Source organism: Neoarius graeffei, chromosome 8 (genome assembly GCF_027579695.1).
Source record: "Neoarius graeffei isolate fNeoGra1 chromosome 8, fNeoGra1.pri, whole genome shotgun sequence".
NCBI lineage: Eukaryota > Metazoa > Chordata > Actinopteri > Siluriformes > Ariidae > Neoarius > Neoarius graeffei.
Genome location: NC_083576.1, coordinates 94,446,811 through 94,463,680, shown reverse-complemented (window position 1 = coordinate 94,463,680; position 16,870 = coordinate 94,446,811). Strand labels below are relative to the sequence as shown.

Sequence of the window (16,870 nt, the reverse complement as noted above, 5' to 3'; positions counted from 1 at the left end):
CCTGCTGTAGTGAACACTGTTTTGGTTTTTGTTATGAATCTTACAGTAACCTTCACTGCTGAAATGAAGGAACAGGTATCAGACTGCAGAACAGCCTTCTGGGTAAGGTAGATCATCTGGCTGCCAAGGGGAACTGGAGAAGAGGAAAAGTGTGTGTGTGTGTGTGTGTGTGTACCTGGTCTCTACAGTGAAACAATTAGCCTGGTTGACAAGGCCGCTCTCCAGTCCAGGACCGAATGCTCGAACCCGTGTTGGGTCGCAACCTTCTACCACTGACACACGGAACGGACTGTTCGGAACCATCACATCATCGTACAACACCTCGATCAGGTGTACACCTACACACACACACACACACACACAGCTTTATAGATACAGGGCATCATACAGAGTCAGAATCCACCGAAGAACTCCATAAACCCAAATGAACACTGGAGCTCACACACTCCATTACTCACAAGTAACATTAGCCTTGGAGCTCCAGTGTAACTCTACAGAATAAAAACGTGATTTGTTTGCTGCACATGTGAGGGATTTATGATGAACTCTATTTATAACAATGATCTGAGAGAAAGGCAGGCACACACACACACACACACACACACACACAGTTCTCTTAGCTTTTCTATTTATAGTGACTGTATTTCTGTTCCATCATCAGTCACTCCACAGCTTGAAATCTCTATCTGTCTGCACACACACACACACACACACACACACAAGAATGGCAGCTGTCTGTCTCCATCATTATAAAGAGAGCAGGTGCAGTGTGTGCGTGTGTGCGTGTGCGTGTGTGTGTGTGTGTTCACTGCTTCAGATGGGTTAAATGCAGAGAAATAATTTCACTGTGCTGTAATGTACGTGTGACAAATACAGGTGTCTTCAGAATAGCTCTGCCCCTCTGTCTGTGTTAAATAAATAACTCCTGGTGTGCGTGTGAGCGTACCGTCCTGGAAGGCGGTGTACTCCACCCTGTATGTTCCGTCTCCTTTATCTGTGATGTAGGCGTCTGTGCTGCTGCCTGATGGACTGATGATGCGCACAGTCACATGATTTCCTCCAGTTTTGGTCAGTGAGCGAGCGTCCACGATGAAATGCGTGCTCACTTCTCTCAGAACCCCTGCACGTGCACACAAACACACACAAAACTATAGCAGTCATTTTTATTGTCCATAACGTTTGTAAAGAATGATGGAGTTCTGAGAGAAAAACAGTCAGGTTTTAGGACCCAGAGTTGAACTCACCTGTAGGCTCCACCCCAGGCCCATAGACCTTCACGCCACTGGTGTTGACGGCAGGTTCCACCTGCAAACGTATGGGGCATTTTGGTACCATGTGGCCCCCATACCGGATGCTGATGGTGTACGGTCCATGTGAGGGGGGCGTGTAGGTGACGGAGAACGTTCCGTCGTTGTTGTTGTAGATGTGAACCTCAGCTTTGGCTCCAGAATCTGACACGATCTCCACGGTGAGCTCTGCATCTCCAGCACGGCTGCAGTCCACCGTGAAGGACGCTACGCTTCCTGCAGTGGCCCGCTCCAGCCCCGGTCCACTTGCCACCACACGGCCCGCATCCAGCGCTGGACACACCCTCGCCACGAAGGGTGACCCAGGGACATGGGCGCCGCCAAACAGGATGTTGATACTGTAGTCTCCAGGCTCAGTGGGCAGGTAGGACACAGAGCAGGTTCCATCTCCATTATCCTGGCACTCGATTTTTGCTTCACACGGGCCCTCAACGGTCAGACCAAGCCCGCCCACTCCCGCCCCCTTAGTGTCTATGGTGAACGGAGCCGGTTTACCCACAATGCCTCCCTGCAGGCCGGGACCATACGCACGCACCTGAGGAAGAACCACAAGATTCAGGAGAACATCCAGCACAAGACAACTGTATATAGTCAGCATATAACCTATATAGGGTGTGTGGTTTGGGACACGCCCACAGTGGACCGATGGTAGTGTTTATGTGGTGTGGGTAGGGCGTATGGTTTGGGACACGCCCACAGTGGATTGACGGTAGTGTTTATGTGGTGTGGATAGGGCATGTGGTTTGGGACACGCCCACAGTGGACCGATGGTGTTTATGTGGTGTGTACAGTGGATAGGGCATGAGGTTTGGGACACGCCCACAGTGGATTGATGGTAGTGTTTATGTGGTGTGGATAGGGCATGAGGTTTGGGACACGCCCACAGTGGACTGATGGTGGAGTGGATAGGGTGTGTGGTTTGGGACACAGCCCATACTTTTGAGGGATCTGCTGGCATGAGAGCCTCCACAGTGAAGGGACTTCCTTGTACAGGGTTTCCATCATAAGTAACATCCACTTTGTAGGGTCCCTCCTCAGGGGGAATGTACTTCACACTTGTTTCCTCTTTGGCTCGGTCCGTCTCTAACTTGCAGGGAATTGGCCGTCCGGACGGAGAGATCATCTTCACACCGACCTCGCCCTGTCCGCCCGCACCGTCTGTGTTTACAGTGAACTCCTGATCCTTCCCAACCTCCACCTCTGACACACACACACACACCGCAATAAAACATCACTATCTAACACACTCCTAATGTTATCCATAAATACACTTCACATATTTTCCCAACCATAAGCAAAATCCTAAACCCACTAAAATGAGACGCTGTGAATGATGTTAAATTCAGAGAGCCGTGTTGGAGCATTTTCAGTGATTTATTAGCATTAAGCTAACAGTTTATTATTAGCATGACTTCCTAATAAATGTAACACAAACAGGCAAAGTGCAATGATGCTAATAAAAATAACTGATGTGTCGCTTCACCATAAGAAACATCACTTCAGGAGTAAAAATGTGTTTTCTTTATATTCAGCATTCTCACTTCAGAGTTTACTAAAATCTCGTCTCTTTATCTTACTGATGTCACTGGATTAGAGACTCAGATGCCTTTAAAAGTAGGTTGCTAGCAATCTAGCTAAAACTGACTAGCTATTATACTGTAATTAAAACTATTATAAATTCAGTGGCTTTGTAGTGAAAGACAAGAGAACATAGTTGCTAGGAAACTGGAAAACATGGATGCCAAATGACCCTCTTTGTTATTGCGAACAAGGCTAATAACATAATTATATAAAATATCATGTTTATTGTTGTTTTATACAGACAGTGTGAAGACACAGTGAAAGTGGAAATGAGAGATATATCCAGAACATCAGCATTTACCTCAGAAATATTGTTAAATTACAAAGAAAAGCCTGAGAACAACTAAAATTACACTTAGCATCAAGCGCTAATTCAACTAACACGTATTCTGGAATATTCTGAGGCATGAATGCTGAATAAACTCAACAAAAACAACCAGAAATTAGACTAATTGTTATACTGTGTAATACACCATAAGTGATAAACAGAGTTTCTGAGATACTCACTCTTGTCCAGACCTTGCACTCGGACTTTGTTCAGGTGCAACGGAGGAGCGACGGTGATGTTAAAGGGGCTTTTGGGAACTGGTTCTCCTCCATAACTCACTGAGATACTCATATTACCCTACAATTACACACACACACACACACACACACACACATTCTAATAGTGATGTTATATCACCAGCTGTGTTGATTATTCCGTTAGCAAACACTCAGTGGGTGTGTCTGCAGGTATTTACACTTGGACGTCTCTCACCTGCTGAAGCGGTGTGTATTTGACGGTGTAGGAATAATCATGATTATCGATGATCTCGAAGTCCTTCACGGCATTTCCTTTCTTCCCTGTGCTGAAGTGAACCTCGGGCTTCGCCTTTCCTGCTCCCTTAGTGTAAATATTGAAGTGGGTGGGTGTGGCCACCTGAACACCTGTAGAGGGACTCTACATTAATGCTAATTACACTAATTAACATATTTCCTGACTGATAGATTTATATTCAGTACAAAACACTACAACTCATGTCTAGTTAGTGTGTCACATCCAACCTGCATACTCTGGACACCTTTTGACCCTTTTTGTTTTCCACTTTCCTTATATGGTTATTGCTTCCATCCATCCATCCATCCATTATCTGTAGCCGCTTTATCCTGTTCTATAGGGTCGCAGGCGAGCTGGATCCTATCCCAGCTGACTACGGGCGAAAGGCGGGGTTCACCCTGGACAAGTCACCAGGTCATCACAGGGCTGACACATAGACACAGACAACCATTCACACTCACATTCACACCTACGCTCAATTTAGAGTCACCAGTTAACCTAACCTGCATGTCTTTGGACTGTGGGGGAAACCGGAGGACCCGGAGGAAACCCACGCGGACACGGGGAGAACATGCAAACTCCTCACAGAAAGGCCCTCGCCGGCCACGGGGCTCGAACCCGGACCTTCTTGCTGTGAGGCGACAGTGCTAACCACTACACCACCGTGCCGCCCGGTTATTGCTTCCTGTTCTCATTAACTCTTTAGCCTGACTAACCTGTTTTGTTGAGTCCAGGTCCCTCTGCTCGCACTTTTCCCGCATCGTGAGATGGTTCAACTTTCACCTTGAACGGGCTGCTGGGAATTTCCTGCATTACACACACAGAGATTGAACAGATTTTTTTTTTATAATTTTTTTTTATTTTGCTTTTTTACTTTTTTGTTACAAAAAATACTGAAATTTTCACAGTAGCTTTTTATTCTAATTAGTTATCACTTTCCTGCACATTGAACAAATTTACGACATCTTTTGTGTAATATTTTGTCTTGCATGATAATAAAAGGAACATAATTCCATTTATTATGTAATTAATTATTACATTTTAGAAACCCATACTTCTAACCCCGCCCCCGACCTGATATCTGTGAATTAGATTTGAGATCTTAATCAGATTTTAGAACAATCTGCCCAAACCCTGTGTGTGTGTGTGTGTGTGTGTGTGTGTTAGCATATAGTTAGCATGTTGCTGTGTGTTACCTTATCAGCAAAGAGCACCATGATGGTATAGCGTCCCGGAGCGGGAGGTGTGTATTTCACAGTGAATGTGTCGTTGTCGTTTTTGATGATGTCAAAGTCGATGTCTACCTCAGCCGGCCCGACCACGCCCGCTGCACACTTTATCCCAATACTCACGTCACCTTTACACACACCATCATAGCAATCACAATTTACAAACATGACAACAACAACAAAACAATCAGAGTCACACTGAGCTCTTTTAAACATTTAACAAATGTGGAACTTTTTTATATCACAGAGACTCTTTTAGGAAAGTTTTGTGTAAAATTTTGTGTAAAGGTATGTGTAAGATTATATGTAAAGTTGTATGTAAAGTTATATGTAAATTTGTGGAAGGTTGTGTGTAAATGCTTTTATGGACAAACTGAACTAAAAATTCACCAGATTTATGAAAGGTTCCGATTTTCTTTGCACTCACGTGCATGTTGATTGGAGTTTATCAGCCATAAAGCATGTTCACAGAACAGCAGATTTACATTTAGACACACCCACAAAATGCTAGAAAAGGCAAAGTTCATGGAGAAATATTTTGTAAACAACAAAATGGCAACTAAACAGTGAGAGAGCAGCAGGTGTTAAATCTTCCAGTAACGCAGCTCGGCCACCGCAGCATGTTGTTCCCACAGACACACTAACTCCTCCTACTTTTATAGGGTACCATTACTTTTGTCCTGATTGAGTGTCTTATTTGTGTTGATTTATAGATCTGTTTTGGAACTGCTTTCTGAGTTTGAGAAAATCCTCATTAAACTGACGTGGAACTGAAATAAATCAGAGACTGAAACTCGGCAGCGTGAGTCCTCAGATTCCCCTCAGGATTAGCGAAGGACTCGGACTGGGACTCGGACTGGGACTGGGATTGGGACTGGGATTAATCCGTATATAACCTCACAGGAACTCACTGACTGTTATTCAAGTTGAAGATGAATCGAGGTTCACATTCGTGAGTCTCTTTATACACACATTCACACACTCAGGGGAGACGAGCAGGACATGAACCGGATTTTCATTAACACAGTGTGTGTGTGTGTGTGTGTGTGTGTGTAAAAACGCTCCTGAGAATGAGATTCTGTTTGTACACAGAGTGATAAATGAGGAGCAGGGTGCAGGAGTGAGAGCACAGGGACATTTTAGGATTTTATATAGAAAAGGAGAGTGAGATGTAAGATAAGTGTGCACTACAGAGTCAGTGAAATGAAACACACCCTGTCCGGCTTCGCTACAATCCACAGTGAAGTATGTGGGTTCATTCGACTTCAGGCCTGTTTTCTCCACACCAGGACCATAAACCTTCACTTTATCGGGGTGACAACCTTCACCTACAAGAACCTACACACACACACACACACACACACACACACTATTATATATGCAGCATTGCATGACACTGTATTAAATCTATTTTCACATTTGTAGTGCTTCAAATTAATACTGAATAATGTAAGCAGATACTGTGATAGCGTGTGCGTGTTCTCCTCACCCTGAATGGACTGTTAGGAACGTTGACTCCGCCCCAGCTGATGATGATGGTGTGTTTGATCGGCTTTGTGGGGATGTACACACACACAAAAGTACCGTCTCCTTTATCAGTGATCTTGATGTCAATAATACACCCTTCAGCATCCTGAAACACACACACACACAGGTCTGTCACTCTTCAGATCAGAACAGTGAGGTATTAAAAGTTTGATCCACAAAACACTCCTGAGAAGGAACTAAAACATTCTCCTTGGTGGAGTTTCAGCTCAGTTCCTCATGGTTCTGGTTTCTGACCTGAGCATAAATCTTTAGCTCTCCGTTTCCGGCCTGTCGCGCATCGATCGTGAACTCCGCAGGTTTATTCACAATCACTCCAGTGGGCTGAAGACCAGGACCGAATGCTTTCACCTGCGGCGCACACACACACACACACACACACACACATTAATCACACTTTATTCACAGAGTACTTTTCATCCACATGGGAGCTTAAAGTTCTTTATCATAAAAAGTAAAATGAAATGATGAAAGGACTGTAATCACACACTGAATAAACGATGAGGTGAGAAAAAGTATAAAGTGAACGTAGAGAGATCAACTGTACAGAAATATAAAATAAAATAAAGTGTAAAAATAAAAACAGAATACAATAAAATACCAGAACAGAGGAATGATTTTGAATGAAATATCTGAGTAAACAGATGCGTATCCAGCTTAACCATGGTAACAGTGTGTTTCTCACCTGACTGTGATGAAAGTGAAACTGTACAAGTGTGTGAGTGTAATCACTAATAAACACGTTTATACCTTCTCGGGGAACAGGTTACTGGGTGCGGGGAGGATGTGTGCCATAAAGGGGCTGTCCTTAATGTCCTCGTCGTCACAGATGACATGTACGGCGTACTCTCCCGGCTCAGTGGGCCAGTACCGCACGTCACATGACCCGTCACTCTTATCATCACACTCGATCTTTGCCTGAGACGGACCCTCGATGGAGAACCCTGCAGGGACCAGGTGCTGCTATCAGCTTACACACACACACACACACACACACACACACACACACTACTCACCCAGAGTGCCAACCTCAGTGCCTATGGCCTCAACCACAAAGTCAGCTGATTTTCCCACCACGCCCGTCTTTAAGCCCGGACCCCAGGCACGCACTTTCTGTGGCCCCGCCTCCAAACTGACCTCCACCTCGAATGGGCTAAAAGACACACACACACACACACAGTCAGCTCGCTTCGTTAATCAAATCTGAGAACAAATCTGGTATGAATCTCAGTGTGTATCATATAAATATCACACACAGTTTCAATGCTGAGTTTTGCATTATTGAAGTCATGGTCTAACGGTTAGAGAAACAGTTTTGGGACCAAAAGGTTGCTGGTTCAATTCCCTGGATCAGCAGGAATGGCTGAAGTGCCCTTGAGCAAGGCACCTAACCCCACCTGCCCCCAGGCTGCTCTGGGTGTGCTGTACATTGCTCTGGATAAGAGGGTTAGGGGGTGTGTGTGTGTGTGTCACCTGCGGGGGATGGGCTGTCCTCCCCATGTTATGGTCACTGTGTATTTTCCTGGTACAACAGGTTTATAGTTGCACTCGTACACTCCATCACCGATATCACACACCTTCACCTGCACCTCTGCTCCCGCTAACACACACACACACACACACACAGAGCTCAGTCTCACAAGCAATGTTATCATGAGTGTATAGGAAGTGATGAAGGTAGTGTGCACTTACTAGGGCCTTTCACAGACACTTGCAGCTCTCCACTTCCTGCTCCTTTCGTGAAAACTCGGAAATCTGCGACTTCTTTCACTCGAACTCCTTTCGGCTGCAGCCCTCGCCCACTGGCACGGCACGCATTTGCATTACTCGCTAAAGGAAGAACCAATCAGGTGTTACTGTGTGTGTGTGTGTGTGTAGACGGAGTGTTGTGTTAATCAGCTTCAAACACACTGAACACGAGCACAGAGAAACTGGAGAGCTTTTCATTTATAAAGCTTAGGGCAACACACATGCAGCCGAAATCACTGATGCCCAAATAAATTATCGGTTCTGGTTCCGTGTTCTGCGGTTCTCCACAGTCAGTGGGTCAGAGTGAGCTGAGTTCTGTGTGTGAGTTTTTCCTTCTGTTGTTCTGTTCTGGGGCTGCGATCCCAACGTCACTAGCAGGAGTGAAAGTATTCGGCTCCCAGTTAAGCTCTCGGTGTGGAAATCATTACTAAGCTCTGTTTATTTCTCTCAGTCTCATTTCTTCCTCTCTGAATCACACAATCTGTCTGTCTGTCTCACTCACTGAGTCTCTCCCTGTCTCACTCTCCCTGTCTACCACTCTCCCTGTCTCCCTCTCCCTGTCTACCACTCTCCCTGTCTCCCTCTCCCACTCTCCCTGTCTCCCTGTCTCCCTCTCCCTCTCTCCCTGTCTCCCTGTCTCACTCTCCCTGTCTCCCTCTCCCTGTCTCACTCTCCCTGTCTCCCTCTCCCTGTCTCCCTCTCCCTGTCTCCCTCTCCCTATCTCACTCTCCCTGTCTCCCTGTCTCCCTCTCCCTGTCTCCCTCTCCCTGTCTCCCTCTCTGCAGCAGTAAGCATTAAGCATGGCGAATGCTGCACTAAGCACAAAGCAGATTTGGAAGGGACTGAGGGGTGGAGCAGCAGTATGTTGTGCTTGTGCTGGGTGTGGCTAAGCTCAGTTCACACCGCCTGTAGGCAGGTGGGCGGGGTTATGACAGACTTCACCTTTCGGTTTGTGTTTCCCGGGGGGTGGAGTGCGTACTGACTGTGGCTGAATGTGCAGAGGAGGAGGAGCACTAACTGGAGCTGGAACAACACACACACACACACACACACACTGACATCACTGCAGTGGGAGGAGCTTGTTCTCATTAAATTAATTAATTCAATTATTGATTAATAACCAACATGAAGGGAGTGTGTGCACACAGGCGGGACTACAGGATAAAACAATATGGCTGTTCAGAGGAGAATGTGGGGTGGGGGAGGGGGAGGGGAGGGGGTATTTAAGAGGCTTTGGTGGGGAGTGAGAAGCGGGTGCTGGATGGGGTAGGGGTGGGTGTGGTTATGAGTTGTGGGCGTGGTTATCAATGGTAAAGCACACACTCACCCTCAGAGACGTTCACTCTGTAGGGGCTGTGGGGGATGGGCTGCCCAGCGAAGTGCACTTCCACACTGTGTGTTCCCTCCGCAGTGGGTTTGTAGGTGCAGCGGAACACGGCGTCGCCTTTCTTCTCCAAAATCACCTCCACTGTGTCCTTCTGCCCCCGGGGGTCAGTAATCACCACGCCGACATCACCGGCTCCCGCTCCTGACACACACACACACACACACACACACACACAGTACTCATTCATTTGTTTGTTTGTTTTTTTAGTTCTTTAATATTTATGTCCTCCTTTTTTCTTTCTTTGGTTATTTATTTGTTTCCTTTCATTTATTATTTTATTCATTTTATTTATGAAATATTTTTTCTTTCCTCTATATCTCTCCTTCCTTCCCTCACTCTTTCATCTCCTCATCACTTTAATAAAGCACTTTAACTTTCAGATAGTTAAACCTTTATTATGTTTGTAAAGCCCAGAATGTTATTTTTCGACTTTCTGCTCCCTGTTTATTAAATATGCTGATGTGATGAAGTGTTTATGTACGCTGTGTATAACGGTGATCTCGTTTCTCACGCTGTGTCTGTGACTCACCTGCAGTGTAAATGTCGAAGTAGGTGGGTTTGTGAGTGACATTGCCCACGGGCTCAAGACCCGGACCTCGCGCCTGGACTTTACTCGGATCACCGTGAGCTTTAGCCACATTCACCAGGAACGGGCTCTTATCAATATCCTGTCCTGCAAACAACACCTTCACCTGGAGGAGTTCAGAAAAAGAAAACATCAGTGTGTGTTCCAGCAGCTGCAGGGTTCCTGCACCATCCTGTATCACAACAAATGTATGACATCATCAACAAGTGCCAGATAATCACACTGTCAGGGAGAGAACAGAACGCCCTCGTGACATCACTGTTTATTCCAAACTGTGTGTTTTCCTCCACATCATGAACATGTGGTTATGGGTCGCGTCTCAGTCAGCCAGAACAGAAAGCTAAGCTAAGATCTGCATGTTTAATAAGAATATTTAGCTCACTAGCTAGGAATCTCCATGGGTTGGACTTAACTGGAATTATTTATGATGCAGTTTGGGAGACGACCGAGCAGAGACCAAACTCACGTCCCTCTAACACATGAGACGAAGGCCTTATTATGTGAGCATTAAGAATTGGGCAAACACAATGAAGTGTGTGTTGTTGTACCTTGTGAGGTCCGGCCACTTTGGGCACGTAGCTGACAGAGTACGTCCTCTTCTTATCGTTATTCGCAACAACTTTAGCCTAAAAACACGAGAATCATTTTTACAGTCGACTCAGGTTTACCTCGAGATAATTCATATCATAATAAAGTGATGCAGATGTCATGATCATTGCTGTGAAGTTACTATAGAAACACAAAACATACTTCTTCAGTGTGACCTTCAGGATCCTCCACATAAACGATGACCTCACCGAGCCCCGCCTCCAGCGTCTCCACCGTAAAGTGTGTCGGTTTCAGCACCATGTTTCCTTCCGGCTCAATTCCTGTTCAACACAGTTACAGTGACATCCAGATCTCAGAGTAATGACACCACTTTAATCTCTCACACACACACACACACACACACACACACACACACACCATCATGACCTCGGTTTAGCGTTTCATGGCGTCAGCAGTAAGGTGGTGTGTAACTGTCAGAGTGCAGGATCAAAACATCGAGTGTAAAATAAGAGTATGTGGGATCAAGTGCCGTTCTCTGTGTGCTGAATGATGAGTGTGGAAACTGTTGCATTAAATTAAACCAGTCTGAACGTCACAGACTCTGAACGCGGTCAGTGCTGGAGATTTGGGACATGACCTACCCGGGCCGTACGCTTTGGCCTTTTTGGGGTACAGCTGTTTGGGTTTAACTGGAGCGCCGGGTTTCAGCTTGGCTTTGGGGAACTGAGAGAGATACGTCATCACTGAGTGCTCATCTACATCCGGGTCAACGATCTCCTCAGGGGCAATAACCTGTAGGTCAAAGGTCAAACACAGCCTTAATGACTGGGCATGTGATCAAAAACAGTTTTTATATATATATATATATATATATATATATATATATATATATATATATATATATATATATATATATATATATGTATGTGTGTGTGTGTGTGTGTGTGTGTGTGTGTGTGCGCGTGCGCATGTGAGAGATCACCTGTGGCACTCCAAGCCAATCGTCTGCCTGCTGCATGGCCTCTCGTGCATTCTGCACCGGTTTATTCGGATCCCATGTCTCCCAATCCGGACACAAGCCTACACACACACACACACACACACACACACACACACACACACACACACACGTAAAAGTTTTAGAAAGACAGTTGTACAGAGAGAAAGAGACAGATAAATACAGATAGGGAGACCGTTAGGGAGAGAGAGAGTTAGGGAGAGAGAGAGTTAGAGAGAGAGAGTTAGAGAGAGAGAGTTAGGGAGAGAGAGAGTTAGGGAAAGAGAGAGAGAGTTAGGGAGAGAGAGAGTTAGGGAGAGAGAGAGTTAGGGAAAGAGAGAGTTAGGGAGAGAGAGAGTTAGGGAGAGAGAGAGTTAGGGAGAGAGAGTTAGGGAGAGAGAGTTAGGGAGAGAGAGAGTTAGGGAGAGAGAGAGTTAGGGAAAGAGAGAGTTAGAGAGAGAGAGAGTTAGGGAGAGAGAGAGTTAGAGAGAGAGAGAGTTAGGGAAAGAGAGAGTTAGGGAGAGAGAGAGTTAGGGAGAGAGAGAGTTAGGGAGAGAGAGAGTTAGGGAGAGAGAGAGTTAGGGAGAGAGAGAGTTAGGGAGAGAGAGAGTTAGGGAGAGAGAGAGTTAGGGAAAGAGAGAGTTAGGGAGAGAGAGAGTTAGGGAGAGAGAGAGTTAGGGAGAGAGAGTTAGGGAGAGAGAGAGTTAGGGAGAGAGAGAGTTAGGGAAAGAGAGAGTTAGGGAGAGAGAGAGTTAGGGAAAGAGAGAGTTAGGGAGAGAGAGAGTTAGGGAGAGAGAGAGTTAGGGAAAGAGAGAGTTAGAGAGAGAGAGAGTTAGGGAGAGAGAGAGTTAGGGAGAGAGAGAGTTAGGGAGAGAGAGAGTTAGGGAGAGAGAGAGTTAGGGAAAGAGAGAGTTAGAGAGAGAGAGAGTTAGGGAGAGAGAGAGTTAGGGAGAGAGAGAGTTAGGGAAAGAGAGAGTTAGAGAGAGAGAGAGTTAGGGAGAGAGAGAGTTAGGGAGAGAGAGTTAGAGAGAGAGAGTTAGGGAGAGAGAGAGTTAGGGAAAGAGAGAGTTAGGGAGAGAGAGAGTTAGGGAGAGAGAGAGTTAGGGAAAGAGAGAGTTAGGGAAAGAGAGAGTTAGGGAAAGAGAGAGAGTTAGGGAGAGAGAGTTAGGGAGAGAGAGAGTGAGGGAAAGAGAGAGTTAGGGAGAGAGAGAGTTAGGGAAAGAGAGAGTTAGGGAGAGAGAGAGTTAGGGAGAGAGAGAGTTAGGGAGAGAGAGAGTTAGAGAGAGAGAGTTAGAGAGAGAGAGAGTTAGAGAGAGAGAGAGTTAGGGAGAGAGAGAGTTAGGGAGAGAGAGAGTTAGGGAAAGAGAGAGTTAGGGAGAGAGAGAGTTAGAGAGAGACAGAGTTAGGGAGAGAGAGAGTTAGGGAGAGAGAGAGTTAGGGAGAGAGAGAGTTAGGGAGAGAGAGAGTTAGGGAGAGAGAGAGTTAGGGAAAGAGAGAGTTAGGGAGAGAGAGAGTTAGGGAAAGAGAGAGTTAGGGAGAGAGAGAGTTAGGGAGAGAGAGAGTTAGGGAGAGAGAGAGTTAGGGAGAGAGAGAGTTAGAGAGAGAGAGAGTTAGGGAGAGAGAGAGTTAGGGAGAGAGAGAGTTAGGGAAAGAGAGAGTTAGAGAGAGAGAGAGTTAGGGAGAGAGAGAGTTAGGGAAAGAGAGAGTTAGGGAGAGAGAGAGTTAGGGAAAGAGAGAGTTAGAGAGAGAGAGAGTTAGGGAGAGAGAGAGTTAGGGAGAGAGAGAGTTAGGGAGAGAGAGAGTTAGGGAAAGAGAGAGTTAGGGAGAGAGAGAGTTAGAGAGAGAGAGAGTTAGGGAGAGAGAGAGTTAGGGAGAGAGAGAGTTAGGGAGAGAGAGAGTTAGGGAAAGAGAGAGTTAGAGAGAGAGAGAGTTAGGGAGAGAGAGAGTTAGGGAAAGAGAGAGTTAGGGAGAGAGAGAGTTAGGGAAAGAGAGAGTTAGAGAGAGAGAGTTAGGGAAAGAGAGAGTTAGAGAGAGAGAGAGTTAGGGAGAGAGAGAGTTAGGGAAAGAGAGAGTTAGGGAAAGAGAGAGTTAGGGAGAGAGAGAGTTAGGGAGAGAGAGAGTTAGGGAAAGAGAGAGAGTTAGGGAAAGAGAGAGTTAGGGAAAGAGAGAGTTAGGGAAAGAGAGAGTTAGGGAGAGAGAGAGTTAGGGAAAGAGAGAGTTAGAGAGAGAGAGAGTTAGGGAGAGAGAGAGTTAGGGAGAGAGAGAGTTAGGGAAAGAGAGAGTTAGGGAGAGAGAGAGTTAGAGAGAGAGAGTTAGAGAGAGAGAGAGTTAGGGAAAGAGAGAGTTAGGGAAAGAGAGAGTTGGGAGAGAGAGAGTTAGGGAAAGAGAGAGTTGGGAGAGAGAGAGAGTTAGGGAAAGAGAGAGTTAGGGAAAGAGAGAGTTAGGGAAAGAGAGAGTTGGGAGAGAGAGAGAGTTAGGGAAAGAGAGAGTTAGGGAAAGAGAGAGTTAGGGAAAGAGAGAGTTGGGAGAGAGAGAGAGTTAGGGAAAGAGAGAGTTGGGAGAGAGAGAGAGTTAGGGAAAGGGAGAGTTGGGAGAGAGAGAGTTAGGGAAAGAGAGAGTTGGGAGAGAGAGAGAGTTAGGGAGAGAGAGAGAGTTGGGGAGAGAGAGAGTTGGGAGAGAGAGAGAGTTGGGGAGAGAGAGAGTTAGGGAAAGAGAGAGTTGGGAGAGAGAGAGAGTTGGGAGAGAGAGAGTTGGGAGAGAGAGAGTTAGGGAGAGAGAGAGTTAGGGAAAGAGAGAGTTGGGAGAGAGAGAGAGTTAGGGAGAGAGAGAGTTGGGAGAGAGAGAGAGTTGGGGAGAGAGAGAGTTAGGGAGAGAGAGAGTTGGGAGAGAGAGAGAGTTGGGGAGAGAGAGAGTTGGGAGAGAGAGAGTTAGGGAGAGAGAGAGTTAGGGAAAGAGAGAGTTAGGGAAAGAGAGAGTTGGGAGAGAGAGAGTTGGGAGAGAGAGAGTTAGGGAGAGAGAGAGTTAGGGAAAGAGAGAGTTAGGGAAAGAGAGAGTTGGGAGAGAGATGGAACGTCACATGGTTGCCATCCTCACATCACAGACAGAAATAAGTTGAAAACTCTCTGAAATGTCTGAAAGTCAGAGAGGTTCCTGAAGGTTCTGTTTGTAATGCACGTGTGTGAGGAACATCACTGGGTTCTAAGTTCCTGTGTGTTCCTCAGCAGAACCCTGAGGGCAGATCAACAGTTCAACACAGAGAAGATCAGACTGCTGTGGAAATGTCCTGAATTTCACTTGGACATGTCCTTATTAGAGCACTGAGGAACTATGGGAGTGTTAGAACAGCTGAATCTCGCCTGTGTGTGTGTGTGTGTGTGTGTGTGTGTGTGTGTGTGTGTGTGTGTGTGTGTGTGTGTGTGTGCATGCATGCGTTCCTGCTGTTCTTCCTCATAAGAAAACACAGCCCTGTATGGTCATGATAGTTGGTTGTTCTGCTAAATGTCAAATACACTGCAATAAACACACACACACACACACACACACACGGTCACACTGAGGGAAAACTTTTCATAATCCTTTTTAAATCCAGGCTGCAGTGATGACTCTTAACCTTATATACTTTGAAAGGTCAAAGGTCATTATGTATCCCTCTGTGTGTCTGTGTGTGTGTGTGTGTGTGGGGGGGGGGGGGGGGGGTTTAATAAAATGTGTTTTATAAAAAGCTTTGCTCAGGGGAACAGTATTTGACCTGGTCAAAACTTTGAACACACACACACACACACACACACACACACACACACACCTTTTCCCTTGAGTGCCACTAAGCGTGCGCCAATAATCGTTGATATAAATATATTGTGATATTTATTACACACAGTGTTGTTGCCATGGATACCACAGGAAGAAACACAGTGCTGGTCAAAAGAACAAAGTGTTTCAGGATGAAATGACCTCATAAATGTTTTATTCCTCTGATACCACAGCAATTCACCAACGAGTTTGACGTTTAATTTATTAAAGAACAAAATGTCAGACTTTCATACTTTCATCTGTTTATGATGACATTTAAGTCAGTTCCTGTTTTTATTTATGTTATAGCAGCGATAAACACTCATTCCCTCACTGGTCTCTTTACTCTCTTAGAGTTAATAAGATAAAAAGCTGCAGTTTGTTCCATCGTGTTCCTGACGAACTGTAGAGAAGAGTAAACTCCTCTGTCCTGAAGACGTCAGAAAACTTACAGTTCCAGCTTCACCTCTGACTGATACACAGCACTGACACTGGAGACTCCTTACAGAGACGATTTCTAGAAGTGTCTTACACACACACACACATGCGCGCGCACACACATTTCTCCTCACAGGAAGCTTCACTGTATTAAAGATTAACCCTCTACAGCCCACAGTGGCTGCTGACGGTCTGAAGGAACCCTACTGTAGATTTTTAAGGACACATCTGCTGTAGTTTAAACTTCATTCATGAAGTAATACCACGCTGGTGGACACATGCACATCATACCTCTGTTTTAAATCTGAATGTGTTCCACGGAGGTTTCTGAAGTATTTGTTCATGATATTTTTCTTCTGACTGACGAGCTGAGGAGTCACAGTGTCTCTGCGAGTTATGGCTCACTATCGGACACCCCGTGCCTGAGCTCACTAGATGAGACAGTGTTTATGTGCACCAACAACAACAATCCAACATGTTTGGATGAACATGTTGATGTAATTAATATCAAAATGAAAAAGCTTGTGTAATGTTAGCATCTGGCTGTTTGTTAGGTCTTCCTGTAACGATAAATCATGTGATGATAAATCACGATACAAACCACAAGTCTCATCTCATCTCATTATCTCTAGCCGCTTTATCCTTCTACAGGGTCGCGGGCGAGCTGGAGCCTATCCCAGCTGACTACGGGTGAAAGGCGGGGTTCACCCTGGACAAGTCGCCAGGTCATCACAGGGCTGACACAGACACAGACAACCATTCACACTCACATTCACACCTACGCTCAATTTAGAGTCACCAGTTAACCTAACCTGCATGTCTTTGGACTGTGGGGGAAACCGGAGCACCCGGAGGAAACCCACGCGGACACGGGGAGAACATGCAAACTCCAC

At 45.7% G+C, this 16,870-nt stretch overlaps 1 protein-coding gene across 1 annotated transcript in view; it reads right to left on the bottom strand.

Moving 5' to 3' along the window:
• The window catches only part of LOC132889968 (filamin-C-like), a 77,200-nt gene that overhangs the window by 25,828 nt on the left and 34,502 nt on the right, over window positions 1-16,870 (bottom strand). Inside the window, exons 2-22 of the mRNA XM_060926770.1 lie at window positions 11,736-11,833; window positions 11,395-11,545; window positions 10,955-11,073; window positions 10,753-10,830; window positions 10,148-10,310; window positions 9,559-9,759; window positions 8,175-8,312; window positions 7,956-8,082; window positions 7,499-7,635; window positions 7,233-7,426; window positions 6,720-6,833; window positions 6,427-6,570; window positions 6,152-6,275; window positions 4,905-5,065; window positions 4,425-4,515; window positions 3,649-3,818; window positions 3,396-3,513; window positions 2,245-2,507; window positions 1,245-1,842; window positions 947-1,120; window positions 176-338 (exon numbers count right to left, since the gene is read on the bottom strand). Coding sequence (XP_060782753.1) covers window positions 176-338; window positions 947-1,120; window positions 1,245-1,842; window positions 2,245-2,507; window positions 3,396-3,513; window positions 3,649-3,818; window positions 4,425-4,515; window positions 4,905-5,065; window positions 6,152-6,275; window positions 6,427-6,570; window positions 6,720-6,833; window positions 7,233-7,426; window positions 7,499-7,635; window positions 7,956-8,082; window positions 8,175-8,312; window positions 9,559-9,759; window positions 10,148-10,310; window positions 10,753-10,830; window positions 10,955-11,073; window positions 11,395-11,545; window positions 11,736-11,833 — 3,526 coding nt within the window. The remainder of the gene's footprint in view (window positions 1-175; window positions 339-946; window positions 1,121-1,244; window positions 1,843-2,244; window positions 2,508-3,395; window positions 3,514-3,648; window positions 3,819-4,424; window positions 4,516-4,904; window positions 5,066-6,151; window positions 6,276-6,426; window positions 6,571-6,719; window positions 6,834-7,232; window positions 7,427-7,498; window positions 7,636-7,955; window positions 8,083-8,174; window positions 8,313-9,558; window positions 9,760-10,147; window positions 10,311-10,752; window positions 10,831-10,954; window positions 11,074-11,394; window positions 11,546-11,735; window positions 11,834-16,870) is intronic.